The 22,320-nt window shown below is 46.0% G+C and overlaps 1 protein-coding gene across 1 annotated transcript in view; it reads right to left on the bottom strand.

Moving 5' to 3' along the window:
* Positions 1-4,424: 4,424 nt before the first annotated feature.
* CHD6 (chromodomain helicase DNA binding protein 6) overlaps positions 4,425-22,320 on the bottom strand; it is a 155,956-nt gene continuing 138,060 nt past the window's right edge. Inside the window, exons 31-36 of the mRNA XM_012652065.1 lie at positions 18,830-18,981; positions 18,224-18,430; positions 16,835-17,287; positions 15,005-15,196; positions 13,850-13,969; positions 4,425-7,184 (exon numbers count right to left, since the gene is read on the bottom strand). Coding sequence (XP_012507519.1) covers positions 6,291-7,184; positions 13,850-13,969; positions 15,005-15,196; positions 16,835-17,287; positions 18,224-18,430; positions 18,830-18,981 — 2,018 coding nt within the window. The 3' untranslated portion in view covers positions 4,425-6,290. The remainder of the gene's footprint in view (positions 7,185-13,849; positions 13,970-15,004; positions 15,197-16,834; positions 17,288-18,223; positions 18,431-18,829; positions 18,982-22,320) is intronic.

The following is a 22,320-nucleotide window of genomic DNA, read 5'->3' as shown; positions in this document are numbered from 1 at the left end:
ATGTTGGGCCTGTAGCTCCATGTACGAAGCCAAGGCCAGAGCAAGAATGCCAGCTTTTGGAATCAGGCCCGTTTCTAAATTCTGTTCTTCCACTCACTAGTTGTGCCACTGAAGGCAGGTCTTCATCTGGAGAACGTGTTTTGGGATGAGCTCATGCATGTCACAGCCTGGTACAGTGGCCCACAGAGGCATCAACTAAGCAGTGCTGGGGCCACCTTTAGTGGTGCACATGCCTGAACTGCCCTGGGTATGGGGAGGAAGGTCACGGACTGCAGGGGTCTGGGTGGGTGAGATGTGCCTCCTCCCCGTCCTGGTCAGCCTGCCCCTCCCCCGGGCGCCTGACACCCCTCCTTCCACCTTCTAAGACTGGATGTTGCCTGCTTTTTTTTGAGACAGAATCTTGCTTTGTTGCTGAGGCTAGAGTGAGTGCCGTGACGTCAGCCTAGCTCACAGCAACCTCAAACTCCTGGGCTCAAGCGATCCTTCTGCCTCAGCCTCCTGAGTAGCTGGGAATACAGGCATGCACCACCATGCCCGGCTAATTTATATATATATATATATATATTTAGTTGTCCAGTTAAGTTCTTTCTATTTTCTTAGTAGAAATGGGGTCTTGTTCTTGCTAAAGCTGTTCCCGAACTCCCGAGCTCAAATGATCTGCCCGCTTGGCCTCCCAGAGTGCTAGGATTACAGGTGTGAGCCACTGCACCGGTCCTGGCTGCTGAGTCTTACATGGCCTCTTGGCCCAGGGCTGGTGAGTCTGAGCACGCAGACACCAAGGATGTCCCCAGGCTAAGCCCCAGCTCGGAGGCCTCCCAACACCAGCTCAGCAGGGATGGGAAGGAAATGCTTTTCTCCCTGTGTGAACTGTGTCCCACTGGCTTCAGGGCTGGCACAGGCTGAGCAGCCCTCCTGCCTTGCCCCTAGTTTGTGTTTGATGCTGCTTTATGAGCTGTATTACAGAGGGACGGCCTGTTCCTAGCCTCAGACTAAAGATGCTCATCCCAGCTCCCTACTGAGCAGTGAAGGGCTCTGGAATCATCCTTCTGGGTCCCCAAAGCCCAGCTCTGCCGTTTACCAGCTGGGTGACTGGGCAAGTTAGCCTCTCTGGGCCTCAGTTTCCTGATTTATATGGAGGTAACCTCATAGAGGTATTGTGGGGATTGAGAATATGGCCATAAAATACTTAAAACAAATCTCATTCACAGGAAGTGCCTAGTAACTGTCACTGGGTGAGGTTACCAAATAAAATACAGGATGTCTGGTTATATTCGAATTCTGGATAAAAAAATATTTTTTAGTTTATATACCAAATATTGCACAGGATATACTTATTGTAAAAAATGTTTATCTGAAATCCAAGTTTAACTGGGTATCCTTTCCCCCTAAATCTAGCACTTCTGTACACTGGGTGAGGTTACCAAATAAAATACAGGATGTCTGGTTATATTCGAATTCTGGATAAAAAAATATTTTTTAGTTTATATACCAAATATTGCACAGGATATACTTATTCTAAAAAATGTTTATCTGAAATCCAAGTTTAACTGGGTATCCTTTCCCCCTAAATCTAGCACTTCTGTACAGAGGGGGACCCACAGGTCCAGGAGTCTCCCTGCTCTCCACCTCCATGACAGCCTCTGCCTCCCTCCCTGTGCCCCTCCCTGTGCCGGCACAGCAGGCTTCTGCGGAGGGCAACTCTCCCTCCTGTGTGTGGCCAGAAAGCTGGCTCCCTGTGGTGCTTTAAACCCAATCCCAGATCCACTGTACTTGCCTTGGGACTTGGAACAAGCTCTTTTCTGGCCCCTTCCTCTTCCTTGATTTCCCTCCTTCCAGGAGGACTGGGAATCCTCACTGGCTGTCCAGGGGCAGACACATGACTCACAAGAGAATCAGCATGGTGGTAAGCACTTGGCTTTGGTCGTTTCAATCAACCCCATCAACAGCCTAGAGGTACAAATTACAATTATCCCCATTTTACAGATGAGGAAACAGACTTGGAGAACGGTGTCCCAAGTGGGTGGTGCCCCCCTCCCTCCTCCTCATTCTAGTTCCTTCCTTTGTCCTCCAGGGGTTGGGCAGAGCCAGTACTCAGACATCGGGGCTGTCTGGTGGCACCAATCTATCACAGCCATGCTCAGTCTCCTTGTCCACACTGACCTCCCAGTAGGAGCCGGCACTTAATTCACCCCTTTCCCTACTTCCCATCTTACCCTTGCTGAGTTTGTATTATGAGTGTCTACAATGCTGGCCACTAGGCAGCTGAGATCCTAATCCCTGGGCTGGGTGAACCCCATTTCTCACCTGAGAAAAAATTTTTCTGTGGCTTCCCAGACTAGGAACATGAACAATACTTGCAAGAAACCATTTTAAAGCATTTGGTGTAAATGAACCAAGCCTAAAGTTTTTCCAGAGGGTGTGACACTTACTTGAGTGTTCCGTTTTTTCCAGAGCCAATTTTTCCAAGTGTAATTTCTTCACTCGGTTTTGGTCTCTGAGACAAAAGCCAGAATCAGGGTGCTGTGTCCTCCCGTTGATGGGACCTTGGGGTCTAGGTGCAGCTCTGTTCACGACTGATGCGATAGCCTTGGCTGCCTCTCTGTTGGCTTTCATTGGGCGGATCAGATGCCAGCATCTGTCCACCCAGTGCCTAAGATGCTGTGAGGACAAATGAGGTCACTAATGGCAAACACACACAAAACACTAGCCCCACATACCGGACTAACAGTACTATTCTGCCCCTGTATGGGGAGGTAGTATCTACTGGGACAGGGTTTGAGATAAAGAATGAAACCATGACTGTTTACTGCTTATTCTGCAGAAGTTATCACTCTATCCAGGGGGGCGCCCTAAGTCTTTTTTTTTTTTTTAGAGACAGGGTCTTGCTCTGTTACCTTGGCTAGAGTGCAGTGGCGTCATCGTAGCTCACTGCAACCACAAACTCCTGGGCTCAAATGATCCTCCTTCCTCAACTTCCCTAGTAGCTGAGACTACAGGCACACACCACCTCACCCAGCTAATTTTTCTACTTTTTTTGTAGGGATGGGGTTTTGCTGTTTGCTGCTCAGCCTCGTCTCAAACTCTTGGCCTCAAGCAATCCTCCCACCTTCGCTTCCCAAATGCTGGGATTACAAGCGTGAGCCACTGCACCTGGCCCACCTTGATTAGAGATCTAAAAAGCCTGTAATAATAAATCTCTAAGGCCTTTATAACACTGCCCCATCCATCCTTCAGGTCATTTGTGCATCTGTTGGCTCTTAGCAGGAACCGACAAGTTTAGGCTGGGTCTCCCGCTCAATCTTAAGTGAGGGGTCAGCACCTTCCTGCCTGATAACTTTTCTGATGCAGCCCTTCTGGGGTTAAGAAGCCATATTCCCAAAGCTAAGGACCACAACGTTCTGAAAAAGCCTTGAGAACCCCAGCTACCATGGTGTTCCTGTGTTTTATGGGCCTGCTCCAACCCACGGAAGTCTAGTCCTCCATCAGTCCCGGGTGTGTGATGTGAGGTGGGACATCTGGCATGGGGCTACGTGGCACTGGTGAGGCACCAGCTGGGAGTGCTCAGGCGCTGGGTCTAGACAGCAGGATACTGTACTGCCAACCCCGTTCTATGGTGTGTTTTAGCCAGGTGTTCTGCCTCGGGTGCCCAGCAGGGTCAGGCACCCGGGAAAGACAGCAGATCGACTCCCAGTGTGCCCAGGATGCACACATAACATGGCCAGGCAACGACAGACACCCACGTGCTACTGAATTCCTCAAATACAAATGTGACTTTTAAACTTTTTTTTTTTTCTTTTAAATCCAGGATCAAGACCACAGACAATTTATTATGGAAGACATGGAGTGAAGAATGATCAAGGAAAGTTATGGCTGTGAGTGACATGGAATTAGATGAAAAGGCTCAAGTTTGCTGAAGAGAGTTTAGATTTGGCTTTTGCTCTTGGAAACGTCAAAATAATCATAAGCAGCACTTACGCCTTACAGAGCAAATAATCCACAGAGTGTCATTTTCATTTTGCAAACAGGGTCACAACAGCAGTCAAATAGAAGCCTAAATACCCAGAGAATTAACATACAGATTCGATAAAGGTATAACAAGGGGTTGAGCATGCTGGTGGGTTTTTAAATCAGATCCACATTGAACCCTGTGACCTACTGGAGGTTGTAAGTGGAACCCGGGGAAAGCAGCTTTTTCATACAAAACAACAACAACAACACAACGACAACAAGGAGAACCAGACGCTGCTGGATGTCTATAATACTCATTTGCAGTAAGGCTTTCAAGATACAGGAATTTTTATAGCATTTGTATTTTAAGGATTTAGGGCAAATACATTTTTTTCCTACTTGATAAAAAGAAAATTAGTACTTAAAAGGTTCAAAAATATATTGATTGAGTGATTTTTTTTTACATAAATAAATTATATTGATTTTTAGGATTTAATAGCTGAAAAAACCCTTTCTGCTTCCACTGGAGGCAAAACTGAACAAAATGTTAGTTAAATAGAGAGAGCAGCATTTCTAAGAAATCTGTTGCCAGCATTACAGACCATCTATGCTACAAAGATGTCATTAAATAGGATTTGTTCAACTATCAGATAATTTCTTCTTATATGATCAGTTATAGAGTTTCTGGCTTATACCTCTGATTCATAAAACTGGGACTCACTTTTTAAAAATACAGCTGATTGATTTTTCTCGGTCACGATTTAACAGACTTCTTTGAGATGCTCATTTTAACATTTACATAATTTATAATCCCAAATGTATAAAAGACAATGACAAAAGCATCATAAATAAATAATGCAAAATGAAATAGTTATGTCAGACTTTTGGACCTTCTGATAAATTAGCAAAACTGTAACAGAAAAAGTAAAAATACAGTAAATTGTGACAACAAAAAGTGAAACTGGTACTAGTAACACTTGCACCATTTCCAACAGTCCTACGCAGCCCTGTGCCCCCGGACTACTGAACCATGAGCTTATTTCAAGTCTCGGCGTGTGAACTATCTGTGAAGACGACCATCAGAAGGGATGTAGCGGGAGTGGGAAGGCGAACAAAACAGGGAAGTGCTGCTCGGCCAGGTTCTTCCCAGCTCAGTACCCAAACACGGGGAAACTGAGGAAGAAGAGAAAATAAATGTTGACTTGCAACATAGTCTTGACTAACTGAGAATTTGGAATTTGGGTCCAACTGCCAGATACAAGCTGAACAGAGAAATAATGGAGAGAAGAAAATAACTTTTCACAGTTGTATCCTAAAGGGTGGTGCATGTATTTCGGCAGCCTCAGCCTTGACGAAAGGGCCCAGTTAGTGTCAAAGTGTTGAGTGACTATCTTCTGGCAGGCTCCAGAAAGAGCCTTATTCTTGGTGAAGGAAAGCACAAAACAAAAACCCATCAGGTCCCGGTGTTCCTCAGACACAGAGAGGCATGTTAGTGGCTAGAGAAATCTGCAAGCGAAGGTGAGCAGAGTGCTCTGTGTGCTTGTGAGGCAGCGAGCAGCTCTACGGGGCGCGGGTCCTCGCCCCACCTGTTGCCAGCAATACTCAAGGTGGGTAAAGCTTTCTCATGGCGAGAGTCATTTTTTAACTGGGGAGAGGGACAATACGTATATATAAAATAATGCCTCGCCGGTCAGCATTTCTTCTTGCTGCAGGTGTCTGAAAAACCACGAAGGGGGAAATTACATTACTACCAGTAAGGGTTTTGTTTTCCACAAAGAAATGAATGTGTATTTTCAACCATTAGTTACATACTTCTGTCTATACTACTTAGTAATCATGATAAAATAGGGAAATGTTTTAACTCAAAGATACGCACCAGCACTTCCTTTTCTGTGCTTTTTGGTTCCCCTGTCACGTTCTTCCTATTCAATCCAGCTCATAGAAAAAAAGAGCTCCTCTTTGTCTCTGTTCTTCGACCCTTCAATGGTAAATCGCCAGACGGCTTTCTTTTGCCATTTTCTTCCTCAAATAAGTGGGAAACTTGGAAGAGAAGGGGGTAGGGCGTGTCACCAAGTACTGTATTAACTACGATTGCTGGAATGAACAACTGGATGACAGAATGAGAATTCTGTGCCTCCTAGACTAGGTAGACGACACTTACCTAACGAAGTGGTAAGACCCTGCGACTATTAACATCTGTCACCATAGTTCTCGGACAGGAAATTAGGTAGGTAATCTTACTTATGGAAACACAGGTTCTCATGAAGGTGAAGTGAGGGAGTAACAAACCTTTATGGGATAAGAAACTTACAAGTCACAATAATTTCTTAATGAAAAAAGTTCTAATTGGTGTTGTTGGAGTCTTTGAGTTTCCCTTCCCCAGCCTGCGCGACAAGTTCTCTCTCTGGGGCTACCGGGGCACTGGATTCAGTGCAGTTCTGATCGCTGCCTGGCTCCTTTTCACAGCTGGGGGCAGGCTCTGGGTTGGGGTTCAGGTTGTCCCCTTTTGTTTTCTTCTTCTTCCGCTTCTGGCTCTCCAGACCTACTATTTCAGAGTGTCTGGACTGCTGCATGGCCGGCAGAGCCATGCCCATGCCAGGGGAGAGAAACATGGATGGGTAAATGAGTCCAGGAGACACTCCTGGGATGAGAAACGGGTTAAAAGCCACAGGACTACTAGTAGTTATTGCAGGTTCGGACTGATCAGAAAATGGACCTGGCCCAGGCTTGTCTTCAGCTAAAGTGTCTGTTTTCACATCACGGCTACTCGGCTTATCTTCTGCAGTCTTTTCGGTGGCTGCCGTACCACTTTTCGTTGTGCTTGATAGAGACGCCGGAGCAGTGGAAGTGCAGGTGGTTGCCATGGGTGCATTGAGGAGGCCCCCAACACCAAACATCTGGGGCACAGTGGCCATGCCTGGCAGCATCATGGGCAGCATGCTCAGGGTGCTTTTGACCTCTTCACCTGTTGGCATCGTGGCAAAGCCGGCCGGGAACCCGACCAGTCCGGTCAGGGGGATGCCTGGCATATTTCTCATGCTCTGAAGTCCTACCAGGTCCATCCCAGCAATCAGTCCATTCATGAATAGCGGCCCCATTCCGGAGGGAGAGTCCGCTACGATGGCGGGAGCTTTCAGGAGTTCACTCCGAGGCCGCCTCCCCCTTCTGCGGGGGCCTGCATCTCGAAGGACAGGCTCAGCCAGGGTATGACTGAACTTATTTTCTGGGAGAAACCCCTGAAAAAGGATAAAGAAATACAAGGTTACTGGATGGCAGGTGGTCAGCTGGGGGTGATGACTGGGGCTCTGCACTGGCCTAGCCTATCCCCAGCTCCATGAAGAGTCCCCAGTGGGAGGGGCGCCTCCCACCCACTGCCTCAGACTTGTGCAGCTCTCTGGCCCACCTGTACCTGAAGGGCTTCTCCAAGAGCATTTGATGGTGCGGGCACAACCAGGGCACCTGTCACCACCAAGCAGTGCTCTCAACACACTCACCAGCAAAACTGGTGACTGGCCTGCGAGAAGCTGGCGGAGAGCTGGGAGCTGGAGACCGTTACTAGAGATGCCCCAGTCCCAGTAGAGACTCTATGGCTGCAAGCCCTTGACCAATCCCAACATTTGCCTTCCTCGTAACACAGGAAGGTTTTTATTGAAACGACAAAACAGAGTTTTGAAGCCAGACAGACCTGAGCTTAAATTCTGACTCTGCACCCTCCTGGCTGTGAGGACAAGTCGGGTAACCTCTCAGAGTTTGGTGAGAATGACAATGGAACCTGTCTTTCAGAGTCACTGGAAGTGTTTACTACATCACCAGGCCCACAGGAAGCAGTGCTTGCACAAGGGGCACTATTTGTTCACTGTGTGTGTGCCCCACTCCCCTCTGGGTCCTGAACCCCTGGACGGCGACTCTCTGAATGTAATGGGATGTGTACACATTTGCTGAAGAAATGAAGGATGCTCTAGAGGAACTGCCACCAAAATAACTGATGTTCTGGTTTCCCTTAAGGGAGACCATCTATTTTTTCCTCTATTTGGAGATTTAACCTACAATTTTCTTTTTGGGCTCAAGCCATCCTCCTGCTTCAGCCTCCCGAGAGCTGGGACTGTAGGTGAGCATTACCATACTCAGCCCAATTTTCTTGATTGGCAAAGAGCTCCACAGGAAAGCACTTCTGCCCCGCACGGTCTGCACTGTGATGGGGCCTGGGCTGCCAACAGTGCTGCACGCAAGTCATCTGGCCTTGTGCAGTGGACACCTCCCCATCACCCATCAGGATGAAGGCTACACAAAGGAAGCAGAGTGCTCTGATAGCAAGAGCGAGCAGGAGACAGCTCGTGGAGAGGAAAGCACAGGCTGCAGCTGTGCACGCTCTCTCCTTTGAGAATGCAGCTCAGGAACTCTGCAGGACCATGCAGATGTGCCGTGTACCTGCTCTCTGGAGCGTCTGGTCTAACTGCACACAGGTAAACAAACCATTGCAATTACGATGTATCTATCTCTGAATTTGTTTCAAAGATGTGAATCATCCCCATATAAAGAAAGAAATGTTTTCCCCACAGAAAGGGAGTAACTTATCTTAGGACTATGCAATCCCTGGGCTCCTAGATAAGGGCACACCTTTCCCCACTGCCCTCCACTCTTCACTATCATTAGTTAGCTTATCAAGTAATACACGTCCACGGCATTCTAAAAGGACACAATTTACTTGTGCTGTTCAGCAGTCTCAGTGTTTTCTCCTACAGAGGAGTACTGTATGAAGAAAAAGCCCTTCCCTGTTGGTGCTCTGCCACCGGCTGCCCTTTCCAAGCCACACTGAAGAGGCTCTCACTGCCCAGGCGCCTCCTACTTATGGTTCCTGATACAGGGTCGGAGTTATTTCACCCCGCTTCCCTTTGATCACAGCAATGGTGAGGCTAAGATGTTCAGAATGGCCTCAAGGGATCCTGTATCACTGGATCCCACTGAGGACACAGGTTACCATGAGGGCCGGAACGTGGAGCCTATACAGAGTCATGAGGTGGGAGAGTTGCTGGCACGTCTCTACGAGCTGCAGCTGTTGCCTTTTCAGAATTCTCCTCTGCACAAATGCCTTCCCTTCCTGCAAGAGTCTGGAGTGAGTGGGGAGTGGGATCTGACAAGCAGCAGCTCCGCCAGGCCACAGCCAGGGAGCCGGCTGCACTCCTCGACAGAGCACACTCTTGGGGCAAGAAAGGAGATGCAGGTCTCACTGAGAGACACCGGAAAACTCCTCTTACGAAGGCCTGGAGCCCTGGAGAATGCGGAGAAAGAAGTCAGGGAAGCTAAGGATATCTAAGTGCTGAGACTGGTGATCAGGCCTGAGAGCAGTTAAGAATCTCTTTATAATCTTCCCAAGGACACTACTTTCGAACTTTATTTCAGGTGCTGTAGCATTTCCCACTGGTTTCATCGCCTCTCTTCTTCCAAAACTATTAAAAAAGCAAAATCCTTAGAAAACCCACCAGATTTTTGCATAAGGGGCAGTCGTAGGGTTAGGTTAGTTGGTGGCACTTGTTTCAGGTTCTTATGAGCTGTGGGGACAGGTGTGAGGTGGGCCCCCAAATGAGCAGCAGCTGGGCTGTGCCAGTCCCCATGGTGGTGGGGTGCTGAGCAAGGGGACTGGCAGTTCCAGACAGCAATGAAGGTGGTGGAGAGACCAGGACGAGCCACAGAAGAAATGCCAGCTACTGTGAAACCAGCACTGACCATGTATCAGGTACTAAACTAAAGCCTCCATCAGCATTATCTCAACTAATCATGTGTATATGAATGTTTCCCAGTTCCCAAAAATAGTTATTTTTTGAAGTCTCATACCTGTCCTTCACCTTCCCAAGAATATTCAAGAAAATCCACTTCATCACAGATGAAAAGCTTTATGATGGTACCTTTGTGGAGAAAATTCTTCTCGAAAAGCCTTGGTTTGTTAATAGTATCACAGAGCTGGAAGAAACCCCTGAACCTGCCATGTTTGGATGTTTGGGCCCCTTCCTTTTCACAAAGAGAGGGGCAGGGATCTCCCCGGAGGCACAGTTGATTAGCAACAGAGCAAGTGAGAATCCAGGGCCTGCAGCTCCCAGCCCAGGGCTCTTTCCACACCACACCACACCCCTCCCTCCTTCCCAACAGGACCAGCCACTTGCAATTTGCTAGGCTGGTTTGTCCTGGAGTGTGCTGGACAACTGCTCTGGGGACGGTCACTTGGGGAGTAATTCCTGGCTGGTTCCTACTTACTGGGGCCAGGCTAAAAGGATAATTTCTCATCAGTCTGTCTTGAGCTCATCAGTGCGAATCACCTCATTCTGGGCCAGTCACTCTGTCTACACGAGCTGTCTCAGGCTCTCGCTGGCATGCCACCTTGGCCCAGGGCCTGACCAGGGTAACCACAACTCGACCACAACTCAAACCACAGGGCTTTCTGAGCCCTCTTCCCGCAGCCCACCCATAACCAAGAGCTAGGCGATGGTGTTGTCTTTTTCCTCCATACCCACAAATGTTCCCTAACTTTCCCCCATAATTCTCCAGTGAGAGAAGCATGTTCCATCTCAGAAGTCTTTGTTTTGGGAAAAAAACAACAAATAATGCCTTCTTATTTTCAAGCAATCTGCTATAAATCAGATCTCTTTTAACATGCTTTATTTTGAGTCCCTTTTCAGGGCATCTAGGACCATCCTACATCCTCAACAGGACTTCTGGCCTCTTTGGCCCTGCCCGCTAAGCTTCAGTAGCACTCCTCAGGCATGTGGATGTCAAAAAGCATCCTTTCCCTGCCCTTGCTGAGAACCATGAGTGTTCTCAGCTGGCCTTCCTTGCCCTTCGCATCTAGAGAATAGCAACAGAAAGGTCCCAGAGGTGAAGAGAACAGCTTGTCACCTACAGCAGAGCAAGAGGAGTGCTGGCACAGGAAGTTGGCTTTAACCACTTCCTGTGGAGGGGAGTCGCTCCAACCACCAGCTGCTGCCCACCCCAGGCAGGTGCCCCTCCCAGCAGCTTGGCGACCACACACAGCGGCCACGGCGGGCTTTGGCAGCTCTCCCTCCTGGTAATTATACCCTGGAAGCAAATCTGCTTCCTCTTCCAGAGGCGGCCTGGGGAGAAGGCAAGGGAAGCAAGGAAAAGGAGGTTCCTTGTGTTCAGGCAACACTGGAGGCAAATGTGCTTTTCTAGCTGATTATGTGGGCATTCCAGCCCGAGGAGAGTATCTTCATCTATACATGGTAGCAGTTATCGCAACTCTAAAACTTAACTCTTGGGTGGAATTAAGAGAAGGTGGTGACCACAGCTTCCTTTCTCCTCCCGGGAAGGTTAGTAGGTTCATCCAATAGATATTCACCGGGTAAAAAGAGACCTAAAACCAAATACAATATGTGGCGCCTCATTTACAAATCCCAAAACCAAAACAAAATAAAAGAGAACAAAAATCAACGGTGAAAGACATTTTTGGGACAATTGGTAGAATCTGAATATGGACTAGATATTAGATACTATTGACATGCATGTGTGATAATGGCAATAATTATGTAGGAAAACGTTCTTATGAGATGCACACTAAAGTACTTAGGAGTGATGTGTCACGTCTACAATTTACTGTCAAATTGTTTGGCTCAGCAAAAAACAAACTATACATGTATATGTGAAACAAATATATACATATATAACTTACTCATATAAGCTATATTATATATGTGTATACATATATTTAATGAGCAACCACTGTGTACTGGGCATTCTAAAGTTGAATCCCATGGCCTTCGTACAGCCTGTGTTAGGCTAAGTCTGTGAACCGTGCCCAGCCAAACCACAACACATACAGCAGACGGGCCCTGTGAGCTCAAAGGAAGAAAGGAAGAATTCCTTGTAGGATTTTTAATCTATTTCAAAAAGAAAGGGTAGGGTTTCTGCTATGGACTAAATGTTTGTGTCCCTTCAAATTAATATGTTGAAATCTTACCCCTAAGGTGATGATAATAGGATGTGGGGTTTTGGCGGTGATTAGGGCATGGGGGCTGAGCCCTTATGAATAGGATTAGTGACCTTGTAAGAGCTTGGTCCTCTTGTTCTTCATGTGAGGACATAGTGAGAAGTTGGTTGTCTATGCAGAACAGACCCTCCCCAGACACTGAATCTGCTGGTGCCTTGATCTTGGGCTTTCTGGTCTCCAGAGCTGTGAGAAGTAAATTTATGTTGTTTATAATCTTTCCCGCCTCCCTCCCCCAGTCTGCGGTATTCTGTTATGGCAGCTTGAATGGACTGAGAGGATGGGAAAGAAAAGGGTACAGTACACCCTCGAAGTCCAGCATCCCAGGAGGTGTGGGAGACACACCAGCCACCCCTGTTGGGAGGCTGAGCAGCCCGGACCAGGCGCCCAAGTGCTTCCTGTTCTTTCCTTACTGTAGGAAAAGAGCCTCCAAGGCAGGGAGTGTGTTTATTTAACAAAGGAGGGAAATGCATCTCTGGGAAGAGGCTGGCTTGCAAGAATAGCTTAGAAATGGGTTTTCTGGCAAGGGATCAGTGTCTGCAGGGGAGGGGTGAACATTAATTTCCAGGGAACACGAGGGAAATTATTAGACATGGAGAAAGAAATGAGAAAGCCAAGGGGGAAACCATGTGGTTTCCTTGATATGCCTCTAAAGCAAGAGCTCAGACTACAACAAAGCAAGAACTAGAGGTCTTCCCTTGTCGAGACACTGTGTGCTGAGACAAAAGGAGAAGGTGGGAGGTGGTAATGGGGAGAGGAGACAGATGGGATAAAAGAGAAGCTCGAATGGCTTGTATTGCACAAGCAGATGTAAAAAAAAGGGTGGAAGGGACATTTTCTGGGACTGACGCAACAGAGAAGAAAAAGGGCAGCTTTTCCAAACGTGACAAACTACCTAGGGCCCGGGTCTCCTCCAAAGGGCTGTGGTAGTGGATGGGCATGGGACGGCCATCGTTTGTGGAGCTGCTAGATGAGCCATAATCCAGGTGACAAACTCAGTAACAAGTTCCTCGAGAACATTAAGTACTAGCTTCTTTCTGCACTGAGGAGGAAAACTAGGCTGGGCAGTCTTTTGGAGCTAAAAAAAGAAATCACATTCTGACCATCCCACCAAGGGAATTCCTACTCGAGGAAAGATGGCGCTGGGCAGAATACTTAACAGAAGGCATTCAGGAAAGCTTGAGTTTATGAACAACCCGCGAAGAGCAAATGTCCCCTTGAGGATCTTCAGACACTCCTTGTTCGGACAGAATGCACTTGTAGGAGGTTAAGAGCACATTTATGTATAACTTGCCCAAGCTCAACACATTTTCAAGTAGGAATGTTATTACTGCCCCCTGGAGGTTATGACTTTTCTAGTCCAAATTTGTACTCATCTGTAAACTATAATTAACTCAGATTTGTTATACTCGAAGTATTCTGCAGATACCTTTGAAGTCCCTTCCAGTCTCATGATTCTATAATAGGAAAAGGGCAGTGGTCAGAGTCAGCTGTTTTTCATTGCCAGTGAGGCTACACTAGGAAGAGATGTCTTAAATGGTAGCCTGAAAAACTTAGATTAGGAAATGAAAACTTCCAGTAATGAGGTTTGTTAAACACTGGAAACAGACCCCTGACGAGGGCTAAGGTTTCTTTTCTCTTGTAACTATAAATAGGAAAAAAAATAAAAGCTTTGGGAATGGTTTAACAAACAATTTTGGAGGTAAAGGCTGAAAACAAATGACCACTGGGAGTCTCACTGCATGTAAAATTGCCACAGTACCCCTTCTCAGTATTTATCAACTTCCTGTGTGGCCTTCTTGTCCTCTTGAAAGGTGTCACCCAGCTGGGGGCTTTCTCTCAAGTGTGCGAGGTATGGCTCACCCGGGATGCTCCCCCTGGCCTCATGCTCACAGCCCTCTTCCTTACCCTCAGTTCTGGCTCCTTGGGGACAGCAGGAATCCCTTCTTCCCCGCTCAGAGAGCTGATGTCTAATTTTCCAGGTTCTTTACAGCGTGGCCGCCTCTGCTTTGGTTTGTCTGAAAAATTCTAGGAGGCAAATGGAGACCAAGATTATAAAACATTCTGTCATAGATTCTTCTGATAAGGGTGGTGCTTTGCAGCTGGTTTTGCTATTTTTCTCATTAATGGCCCTCTGCACAGGACCTGGCCAGTTTAGGCTGAAGAAAATAGCCACCTGGCTCTCACCTAGGCTTCCTCTTCTTGAAGCACCAGCGTTCCTGCATTCAGCTGGAAAACAGGCTGTGTGGCCTCCCCAACCCCCCCGCCCCCGTCCTGCAGACTAGGACACCTGAGCCAGGTTTCCAGGGCATGGCTAATCCCTAGTCACCTCCTCTTTATCATTTTCTATGATTCTCCCTCCACTGCTACTTGCCTGGCTGGTTCTGCCTGTCTTTGGAGGGTGTAATCTGTTCTCCTTTTCCTGTGCACCTGCTACCTACATCTTCTTGTAGTTAGGTGTACCCTGGACAAAGATGGTGTTGGGGTAGATGAGCAAGTGAGAAAAGAAAAACCAAGAAAAAATATCAGGTGCCCTCTCCTAAAAATTTTTAATCTGAAGGATTTAGGTCAAAGGCAGTGAGATGACTTGAAGGAAATGTCCCAAAGAAACAGCTGTAAAACTAAGAATGCCCATCCCTGCAATCACCAAACGTAGTAACGTATTAACTTACTTTTCATCATGTAGCAGAGTTTATGCAACTTAGGATTAGGAAATCTTACCTAAAGATTTCCCTGTGAGTTATGGTTATTGTGTGGCAATTTTTGCACAAACAGGGCAGAAATTTTGCTGAACTTACGCAAGTTCTGTCCTTTTAAGATCTTGCATGTCTACTTTCTGGCACAGTGTTTTGACATGGCTGTCATTTCTATTACTGGAGAATTTAACTAAAATTTAAACTTAAAAACAAACAAAAAACCACTTTAAAATGCTGTTCTCAGTTACACAGATTTCTCTCAAACAGCTCCCAACTTCCTGGTTCCCCTCAGCTTACTTTTATCAAAAATAGCAACAAGTCAGCAGGAAGTAAATAGTGATCTTGGGCAGCACCAACAAACACTTACTGCCCCAAAGCTGGGAACTTCTAAGGAGTAGTCGGCCTGCTGCCTCAGCCAGTCAAGCAGACTCTTGCTGGGAATGGCTTTCTCGGCTTGGCTGCCGGCGGCTGCGGCTGGCTCGGAGGCAGAGCTAGCAGGCCCTGGCCCTTCTGGGTGTGTGGTGCTCAAGGTGGCCTGTCCTGGGTCTTCATGGACTTCCTGGATGAAGGAAAAAGAAGTATGTGTAGTTAGTCACGACAAAATAAAAACTACTTTCTACAAAGAAACACGTAAGGTGTTCCTTGAATCTTTCCATCTACTTCCACCCTAACATAACCCAGCTGAGGTGCCTGAATGAGAATTCCACACACCCTGCTGACCTGGGCACGAGCTCTTGCACATGTTGAGCAATCCCTTCCACCTGCCTGCTTCCCACTACCCTGTCTACTTAGCAAACTTTAACCCCATCCCAAATGCTGGGATTTGGTGTTTCTCCTTTGTCACCACCACCCACTGTCCCAGGCGATACTGGTCACTGCAGCTCCTGTCCCCACAGCACTTTGGTCACAGCTCTCTCATGTAACAGAAGATGCCATGCTGCAATTGACTCATCTGCTCATCCTCTAGAGTCTGAGTGCCTGTTTCACTCAGCTCTGTATTACCAATGCCTACAGCGGGGTCTACCGATAAAATACAATGTCGGTGCTAAACAGGTGTCTGCATAAATAATTTTAAAAAATACTCTAAAGCCAAGGGAAAAAAATTTTTCTTTCAGTCATTTCATTAGAATTCTATGATCATTGCAGAGAAACCATGGATTTGCACTTCTAAAAAACATAACAAACTTCTTAAAAGCTTGCAGGATTGGGCAAGGAAAGAATCTGCCACTTCAGTTCCCCAAATTATATAGAAAGTCTAAGAGTAAGACATATCCCAAACAATATGACTTAGTAATAAAGCTCTCAGCATCTAGAGAACAAAGTCCTTGGTTTGGTTTCCTGCTCTGCCACTTACTACCTGGATAATCTTGGGCAAATTATTTACTGCTTGAAAGCCTCAGTTTCCTCATCTACAAAATGGGAATAATAATAAAATCTAGCTTCACAGGGTTGTTGTAGGAACAAACAGGATAATCATATAAAATCTTGAACACAATGTGTGCCACATAGTAGGCACTCAGTAAATACTAGCTATTATTATTGCTTTTAAAATAAGAAAATAAAATGTGATTCCTGTTTTGGAGCTCAAAATCCAATAAATGGGAAAAATCAAAATATAACATTAAGCATTAAACAGTCTAAAGGGGACACAGGTATACAGTTTCTGACCTGTGCTGCTGTTTACAGTGATCTCCTTACTGCCCTTGCATGATCTCTGGGTAGGTGCTGCCACCGCACTTCACAGAGGAGCAAAGCAAGGCTCAGTGCAGGCCCCATGTCGCCTAGTACGTCAGGCAACAGAGCAGGATCACCACTCAGGCAGCACCGACTCCTGTTCCTTCTCCCCTTCTCCCGTCCCCCAGACCCTGGGGAACCACTCAACCCTGTCACCCTGCTTGGCCTGTACAATCACCAGTGGCTCTTCTGAAACGATGCGGGATGGGTCATTTCTATTCGAAATGGTGAGACCTCCTGGCTCATTTCTCCAGGTTGTAAGCAGATTCAGGGCCATTAATGGGTTAGTAACTACTATTTCTAGAAAAGATGGTGGGTATCTTTTAATGAGAGAAAACACAGCAGGACAACTGAAATAGGGATAAAAGTCCCATAAACCAAAATATTTTGTGTCTGATGAGGAAGGGTTTGTTTCTCAGCGTAGAAAGGTCAATGTTTTTACTTAACGGCCCCATATACCCACCAAGATTCCTGCCTGAAGTGTTTGCTCCTTCAAGAAGATGAGATCCATCCCTCCGTCAACATGTTTCCGCCTCCCTCTCCGCCTCCTTGTGGCCGCATCATCTCTTCTAAGGCTTCCATTGACAATCTGTCCAGTCACTGGATGGATCAGGCCAGCTTGCAGAATTCCAGACAAATCCATGCCAAGGGCTCCTTGAAGTGAACCAATAGCCCCAATCTTAGGGGTGCTGGTGCTCACTGGGAAAGGGGATGTGGCTCCTGGGGACCCCTCTGATGAGCAGGAGAGGTCTATAGCTGACTCCCCATGCCAGCCATTGAGGACGATGGGGGGGTGCCCATGGGCAGCAGAGAACTGCTCCAGGCTGCGAGCCTTTGCATCCCTCTCCACCTCAAACTCATAGGGACGTCTGTGCTTCTGTTCATCCTTTGTGAATACTGGAGCTAAGAAACTCTCCTGTGAACACACAAGTGGCAACAGAGGTGTGAACGCCACTTTGGTGGCTGAATGCCAGCTCTATCTCCAGGACTGATTTCCCGGGGCTCGTATTATTTCCAATCATCTTTTTAGAAGTTCTTCTAATTTGAGCCTCCTCAAACTTTCATACCAAGTCACCTGGACAGCTTATTAAAATGCAGATTCTACTGCAGTGGGCCTGAGGCAGAGCCCGAGAGTCTGCATTTTTAATAGGTTTCCAGGTGCTGCAAAATCTACTAGTTCATGAACTACCCTTGGAGTTGCAAAATATAACTGAGAGATTCTCAATCTCACCTACACCTCAGAATCACCTGGGAAACTAAAAAAAATCCTAATACCCACGCCACAGCCAAGACACATTAAATCAGAATCATTACCTTTTCAAGGTCCCCCTCCCCAACATGCAGTCCAGAGTAAGAACCAGTGGCTGGCTAAAAATGTATCTCAATAAAACCTGCCACTTCCCACCAAAACGCTCACTTCTGCCTTGATTTCCCTAATTTCTATCAGCCACCATTGTTTTCTCAGTTCGACAAGGGTTGAACACATGGACCCAGCCATACCTCCCTTTCCTTACCTATTAGTCACGGAGTCATCCTTGCCAAGTCCCCCCTTTCTTTGTATCCACCCTACCACTAACCTAGTGTCTAGAACCTTCTCTGTTCATCAGTTTCCTGCTCTGCATACCACTCCAGCTGGGCTGCAAAACCCTGCTCTCATCATGTGTTTTCCTGCTCCAAAACTTTTAACAGGTCTCCACTGCCTGCAGGATAAAGTCTAAATTCCTCAGTTAACACTAATGGCTTGACAAAACCCCCTATCCATTCAGTAAATCTCTGTTGAATGAACTCAATTGAGAAGTAGAAAGTGCCCCCCGTCTTTGTTTTTTGGTCAACATCATTCTTCCAGTCTCACCTTCTGCATCTGGGCTGCCAATGCTGTGCCATTGCTGAAGGTATGCTCTGCTGCTTCTGGCTCCGAGAGGCTGTTCCGAGAAGCAGCACTGCTGGTTAATACTGGGGTGGGCAGTGTGCCCAAGGGCTCGTACTGCTGGCTAGAGGGCCACTTCCCCTTTAACACTACGTGGCAGATATTATCTAGGCGGTTAATTATCACACGATCCTAGAAAAAAGGACAACAGCTCTGAGGAGTAAGTATCAAGTTATCCAAATTTACAAAGTCCCCTGAGATCAACAGTCAAGTTTTCTCACCAGAAGGAGCTGATTAGAAAATAGCATATTCAAACATGCTCACTTTATAAGTCTTAAAATAAAATTCGCAGTTTGGAAAATGAAAATTAAAGCCATAGTGCTATATATATGCGAACAACTTGATACTTTCACCTTTCACCAATTAGTCAAGTGCACAGATCTTTAATGTTCAAATGTTATGTAACTAGTACCTTTAAAAGACAGTAAACATTTTTCTGGGTCTGTTGCTCAGAAATACTCCAAAAAAGTTTAAAATAAAGGATTCAAAGCTGAGAATGCTTTAGAGGAAAAATGCAAGCTCTGGGTGTACCTTTGGCCATTCAGAGAAGGAATAGAGGGTTTTCTCCTGCAGGAGTTGGGCGATGGTGGGAGCTCGAGCCTCCTGTAGGTCATCCCCAGTGTCTCCCACGATGCCCGATGTTGAGCTCTTGCTCTCCTCTTCAGAGTATTTCCCTGGATAATCTGGGAAGAGATAGTAGTCTGAGAGACCAGGACATCCAATCTGTCTTTCCTTTTTGCTTTTTTGATTAGCTCACAAAATAAATGTGATTTATTTTCAATTGAATACTAATTATTAATACCATGCCTTCTATTTCTAGAACCATAAAGGCAAACCCTGCTCTGGGCTACAAAGGCAAGTCCTCTAGTATGAGTCTGCACTCACACCCCAATAACAAAAAAGAAAAGAGAAAGGAGATTTTTCTCCTGTATCCAAGAGTAAGAGGAGGTGAATGACCACAAAGAAGCTTTCTGTTAGTATAGTGGAGAAGAGAAAGTTGCTTATACTTTGATACTCTTGAAAGGACAGACTATGAAATATGAGAAGTAACATAACAAGAGGGTGATATTAATGAGGAAGGATGAAAAGTCATGAAACTTAAAACAAAAGTAGACATGATTCATGAAAAAAAAAGATGCAAAGAAATTTATAACATTTCAATTACTTCACTGATGGAAAGAAATAGAAATGCAATTCATTCTTTCAAGCCTCAGTAATGGTGAAAGTTTAGTATCAATGGTAAATGGATTTTCAAAGATCCACTTACACCTAGTAATAGCAAGGAGTGAACAGATGATAGTGAAATGCCCAAGGCAGGAAAAGCTGTGGACTTCTTTCTTGGTGAACTGACAAAGAATATCTATCCTCTGAAATGTGAAAATTTCACTTTTGAACATGCAAAAATCTCCTAGGGAGCTGTAGAGACCCCTTACCATTACCAGGACCTTGCTAGGCCCAGTGGACTTGGGATAAACAAGATAGATGTGGCCCTGGCCCTCAAGGTTCTTACACTCTCATGAGGGAAGACAGCAAGGAAAGCAGTAACAATAAAAGGAATAATTAAATTATAAGCCTTGATAAATGCCATAAAGGGAAAGAAACAAGGTGCCATGGTAGGGAATAGTAGGGAAGACCTACTCAGGTAGGCTGGTAGAGAGAGCCCCTCGGAGGAGGGAACACCCACGAAGGGGAGGAGGCAATGGGAAGGGCATTCTGGACATGCTGAGGAACTAAATGCTGGCCAGGAACCAAGTACACAGATGAGGCTGGAGGGGCAGAACTTATTTAGATCATGCCGAGTCCTGTAGGCCATGATAGAAAATTGGATTTTATTCTAGATTCAATGGGGAGTACCACTGAGAGGTTTTAAACAGAGGAGTTTTAAGAAAAAGCAAAATAACGTGTGAGAGAAAACCCTGGAAAAAAAGCCAGGATACCTGTGGGCTGGTCCTGACCAGTGTATCAGTTAATTACTGCTCCTTTAGGATGGGAGATTTATAGTCTCAAATGCAGGGCTAACCTCCCTGCCCACCCATCTCATACCTCGTATGTGTGGAGGATCCCTTTCAAGGTCTGCAAAAGCACTTTTAAAAGCATCTGTGCAAGAGACTCCCACCCACGCATATGCACGATGCTCACTAAAGCTTATCAGGGTCACTGCTGCCTCCATCCTCACTTAGCAAGGCTGACACTGCCACAAAAGGACATCCATTCAGGAACATTTCTTCTCTAAACCATGCTTACCTTGATCCTGAACTCATTTGATTGTCTGGGTTTCCAAGAACTTATTATTTGGTGATTTCCCTACAATAGGGTTCAAAAAGCAATGTGGGTTTTATAATTCAACACATGGCAGTGACGCTTTGTGGCCTGGAGTGAGGTGGATTGGGCATGGTTATAAACCGGCTCCTTCTGGGTTGGCTGGGGCTACTATTCTATTAAGCTTTCTTATTTTTTTTCTTTTTCTGAGACAGAGTCTTGCTCTGTTGCCTGGAAAATAGTGTAGTGGTGTGATCACAGCTCACTGTAACCTCAAACTCCTGGGCTCAAGCGATCCTCCTGCCTCAGCCTCCTGAGTAGCTGGGACTATACACATATACCACCATGCTCGGCTAACTTTTTCTATATTTAGTAGAGACGGGATCTTACTGTGTGGCCCAGGTTGGTCTCGAACCCCTGGCCAGAACGAGTCCTCCCGCCTCAGCCTCCCAAAATGCTAGGATTGCAGGCATGAGCCACTATACCTGGCAAGCTACTTTCAAGTCAGCTTCTTGGTCCTTATCTTAGCTAGTGTGTAAATTTTTATTTGGGTTTAGAACCCTTTCCAAGATAGTCAATAATCACAATGACTAAAACCAAGAAAGGGGAAGTTTAAAAATAAAAAGAAGCTAGATAACTCAAGGGAGCTTAGCTTAGCTCCTCTCTCTTTCCCTCTTTAATGTAAAATCACTGCCCCAGAAAGGAGAGGCTATGCCTGTCCACACCCCTGAGCACCATACCCAGCAGTGGACCATGAACAGAGTTGTTCTTTGGTTTTCTTTTGACAATGACAAGGACAAATGGAACTATTTTTGTTTACCCTAATATGCCCTCTTGGATCTAAAAAAATGAAAACAACAGGTAAAACTCATTAGTTGCTGTTGGTCAGGATCCCTAATCATTGTATATATATTTTTGCAAAGCATGGAGAATCACAGTCACCTAGATTCTTTTATTAACATTTTTTTTTTTTTTTTTGAGACAGAGTCTCACTCTTTTGCCCCGGCTTTTGCCCACTCACTTTTGCCCAGTGAGTGCCGTGGCATCAGCCTAGCTCACAGCAACCTCAAACTCCTGGGCTCAAGCGATCCTCCTGCCTCAGCCTCTCGAGTAGCTGGGACTACAGGCATGCGCCACCATGCCCGGCTAATTTTTTCTATTTTTAGTAGAGACGGGGTCTTGCTCTTGCTCAGGCTGGTTTCGAACTCCTGAGCTCAAACAATCCGCCCGCCTCGGCCTCCCAGAGAGCTAGGATTACAGGCGTGAGCCACCGCGCCCGGCCTTTTTATTAACATTTTGAAATTCCTTCTAACTTCAACCCTTATCTAAGATTTCCCTATTTAAAAAGATCAAATCTACTTATTTTTTTGTTGTAAACTTTGTTATTTCTGTTTCTGTTGAGTTACTGAAAGGAATCTAAACCAAATGCAATGACATTAAACCACAGGGTTTTGATGATGACTTGACAAATGGAGCTTTATTTTTGCTCACCTTAACAGAGATCAAACTTATAAGTATTTTGGTGACTTCCTGAAAAATTAACTGCATGTATATTAAATTGCAGGATCCTTAAGGCTGTTCTACTTTAACCATTTTGAAGCACCTTATCTAGTGGAAGAACAGGCTACTTCTCCTTGATGCCATACTCAGCATCTACCGTATAAAGGCACACAAGCCCCTGCCCAAATCACATGGTTGATGTAGCAAAGGCATCGTGATTGTCTACAATCACCCTCAATCTTCTAGAATGACCACAGTTCATA

This window comes from Propithecus coquereli, unplaced genomic scaffold, assembly GCF_000956105.1.
Source record: "Propithecus coquereli isolate 6110/MARCELLA unplaced genomic scaffold, Pcoq_1.0 Scaffold378, whole genome shotgun sequence".
NCBI classification, from domain to species: domain Eukaryota; kingdom Metazoa; phylum Chordata; class Mammalia; order Primates; family Indriidae; genus Propithecus; species Propithecus coquereli.
This window is presented reverse-complemented; position numbering and strand designations above follow the sequence as displayed.